The 3,351-nt window shown below is 42.8% G+C and overlaps 1 protein-coding gene and 1 long non-coding RNA gene across 2 annotated transcripts; one reads left to right on the top strand and one right to left on the bottom strand.

Annotated features, from left to right (window-relative positions):
* ndufab1b (NADH:ubiquinone oxidoreductase subunit AB1b) lies at nt 1–3,351 on the top strand. The gene is made up of 5 exons (XM_015945462.3): nt 1–219; nt 1,664–1,783; nt 2,680–2,767; nt 2,890–3,004; nt 3,087–3,351. Exons 1-4 carry the CDS (start codon nt 49–51, stop codon nt 2,979–2,981), a joined length of 471 nt encoding a protein of 156 aa, XP_015800948.1. The 5' UTR covers nt 1–48; the 3' UTR covers nt 2,982–3,004; nt 3,087–3,351.
* On the bottom strand, nt 252–792 carry LOC139062193 (uncharacterized). Its single transcript, XR_011515776.1, has 3 exons — nt 746–792; nt 577–638; nt 252–336 (listed from the first exon to the last, which is right to left on the bottom strand). It is a non-coding gene; the product is annotated as an uncharacterized lncRNA (long non-coding RNA).

The raw sequence follows: 3,351 nt of genomic DNA, 5'->3' as shown, positions 1-3,351 counted from the left end.
ATTTTTCCGGTTCTTATACGCCGCTGATCCTCCAGCTTCTACTCCAACATGGCAGCCCGTGTCCTGCTGCAGTGTGTCCGCTCGTGTGCCCGGCCCTCGCTGAGGCTTTGCTCCGGTAACCTCGCAGTCAGAGCCGCTGTCATACCGGCAGTCAGTACCCACCGACCTCTCTCCTTGGCCGCCGACCGCCAGAGAACGCGGTGGTTCGTTCGGAGCCCGGTGAGTCCCGCTAACATTGGCAGAGTCCTGGCCTGGTGGCCGTGACCTACTGATGTCTTTCAACAGTCTAACCGGCCCAGCTGTAGGTTCTCGGAGCCGTCTGACTAGCCACCTGGACTAGTGTAAATAATAGTAATGAGACAGTTAGCCACGACTTTACGACACATTGCGACGCCTAATTTGTCTGACACTACCTCAAGGTTTGACTGTTTAGCTAGTTAGTTAGCAGGAAAGGCTAGCTGGTTAGCAAAGTTCATTGTGCTGTTTTTCTTGACTTTTCAGCTTTCTGGAGCAACTTAAACTAGCTGTCCTCAGGTTTTACGTTTATTTAAAATAAAAAAATATATATTTACTTACCAACTAATGCCACGTTGTCTCTGGACGCTCAGCCCCTTAGCCAAAACGGCTAATGCGCAGAACTAAAATAAAATCACGTTTGAAAACATCTATATGTGAATTAAACATACACGAGAATAGGATCTGTCCTCTTCACAAGCTGATTTTTGTATTTTTAAAGTATGCTTACTACTTGAGGAAGAAACCCTTGTAAACATTCATACAGTCAGGTCTGTAAGTGAAACAAGTAATTAATTAATGATTCAAATAAAACAGGCGGACATTATAAAGACTACTTTAAGGATGTCACATGATTCTGTATTTTGTATATTAACATTCACAAGAAATATTAGACAACTGTTGGACATTTATTCAATAAATATCATGCCACTGAAGCAACTGTTAAAGTTTCCCGCTTCTCCCTCTACTGGTTGAAAGAGGAGTTACAACTGTTGTAAACAACCCTGCTTTAGCTAGTGCTAACAACAAGCTAACATGAGCCAACTGAAGCCAACTGATAGTAAAGAAGGCACAAAGTAGAAAGATCCACACGTTTGGACTAAAGATACTTTTACGTCCAGTAGCACTCAGACGAGTGTAGTCTGCATCGATGTTCGCTCTGGTTTTAGCTCTTGGTTTCGCCTCCAAACACTCTTACCTTTATTTCCAAGCTCTGCCTTAATGCCAGCAACAAAAAAAGCAAAATTATTCGTATTATGCGAACAGAAAAAGCTAACTGTCAGCCTTTATATTGGCTACTGGCATAGTAACAGCTGTAAAGCAGGTAGACCTCTCACTAGTGCTCTTACCTGAACCTCAAGTTTCTGACCAGCAGAGGGCAACAGAGTGCTGTTATATTGAAAGCTGCTGAAGAATCACTGAAACCAGTTTAAAAGCAATAGCTAGTGTTGAAAAATTAGTGTTGCTTTAAGTGGTTCGCAATTTTCCTGCCCTGGATTATCTGCTCTTTACTTTTAGTTTTTTTAAAACATATTTCCATTTTACAGCATAACAAACATTTAGGTGTGCAGTTTGAGTGATCATGACCATTTTGCTTTCTTTTGCTTCGCATTCTCCCTTTTTGTCTTTCCCTTTATGCCTCATTTAGATCCTCTCGGTGGGTGTGCTGTGCCGACAGTATAGCGACCTCCCCCCTCTCACTCTAGAAACCATCAAAGACCGCGTCATGTATGTACTGAAGCTGTACGATAAAATCAACCCAGAAACGGTAAGAGTAAGAAGTGTTACAGAAAGCAGGTTGTGTGTGTGTGTGTGTGTGTGTGTGTGTGTGTGTCCGAAGTTTAGGGAAACGCAGCCTTCTGTTTCAGAAAGAGATGCAAGTTGATTTCTGGGTCTATCACCATGGTAACAGACACAGTACCTATCCTGTCCATTATTTTAGAAACAATTTTACTTAAATTGTTTAAGTTGGCACAGGAGTTAAAAGCTCGCCCGTAATCAGAAGGTTGCAGGTTCGAGCCCCGCTCAGTCTGTCGCTGTCGTTGTGTCCTTGGGCAAGACACTTAATCCACGTTGCCTGCTGGTGGTGGTCGGAGGGACCGGTGGCACCAGTGCTCGGCAGCCTAGCCTCTGTCAGTGTGCCCCAGGGCAGCTGTGGCTACATCGTAGCTCATCACCACCAGTGTGTGAATGTGTGTGTGAATGGGTGAATGACTGGTTGTGTTGTAAAGTGCCTTGGGGGGTTCCAGGACTCTAGAAGGCGCTATATCAAATACAGACCATTTACCATTTAACTTATAGAATTACCCTTCTCATGACCTCAATACATAATAGTCTCTGTTCCTAAAGATTTTTATTTTATATATATATTACTTCTCATTTAAAATGTTATTTATCAAGTACTTCCTCGCTTTAAAAAACCCAGACTGTTTTGATCCTCCTTTCTGGAATACCCACAGATCTGCATATAACCATCTCTTCCAAAATAATCAGTGAAATGTGAAAGATTTAGTTCTCCCAAACTCTAATTTTGTATATATTTTCACATTTACACTAGTTTTAGTGTAAACATTCACCCAGACAAGGTTTTTCTGCCAACTTCAAAAGAAAACTGATTCCCAGGGCTAATGAAACTAAATCTGATTAGTTGTATTTGCCCCACAGCTGCAGACATCCTCCCACTTCATGAAGGATTTGGGCTTAGACAGCTTGGACCAGGTGGAGATCATAATGGCCATGGAAGATGAGTTTGGTGAGAGCAACACACAGACCTCTGCCTTCACGTTTATTCCTATTCGGGATGAACTCAAACTCGTGTAGCTTCAGCTCTTTTTTTTCCTTCTGGGACGTGAATGTTTTTGGTTCCTGCTGCAGGATTTGAGATCCCAGACGCAGAGGCAGAGAAGCTGATGACTCCAGAGGAGATTGTACAGTACATCGCAGACAAAAAAGATGTTTATGAATAATCTCTTCTGTAGCTCGGAGGCAGGTATGTCACACGGGCATTCCTGGCCCTGTCTCTAATTGTATCAGTGTCTCTTTTAAGAGTTATTTGTCCCTCTCTTTGACAGAGGGAGGCCTCACACAGGAAGTTTTTTGTGAAGCAGATTGGCATCGAACCATTTCCCACTTCAAACCTGTCCGCTGTGGCGAGTTCTGCGTCGCCTGCTGCGTCCTGTGTTTCACTGTATTTAAATATGTTCTTGAGAGCATAGAGATAAAAACTATTGAAACGATGTACCACAGCTCCAGTTTTGTTTCTTTTAGCCCCAGCCTGTGGTTGTTGGTGTATAATTTCACATGAATAAATCAATAAAGACGGGTTGTTCAATTCTG

The sequence above is a fragment of the Nothobranchius furzeri genome, chromosome 12, assembly GCF_043380555.1.
Source record: "Nothobranchius furzeri strain GRZ-AD chromosome 12, NfurGRZ-RIMD1, whole genome shotgun sequence".
Taxonomy (NCBI): domain Eukaryota; kingdom Metazoa; phylum Chordata; class Actinopteri; order Cyprinodontiformes; family Nothobranchiidae; genus Nothobranchius; species Nothobranchius furzeri.
Note: the sequence above shows the minus strand (reverse complement) of the source record. Positions and strands in the feature narration are given on the sequence as shown.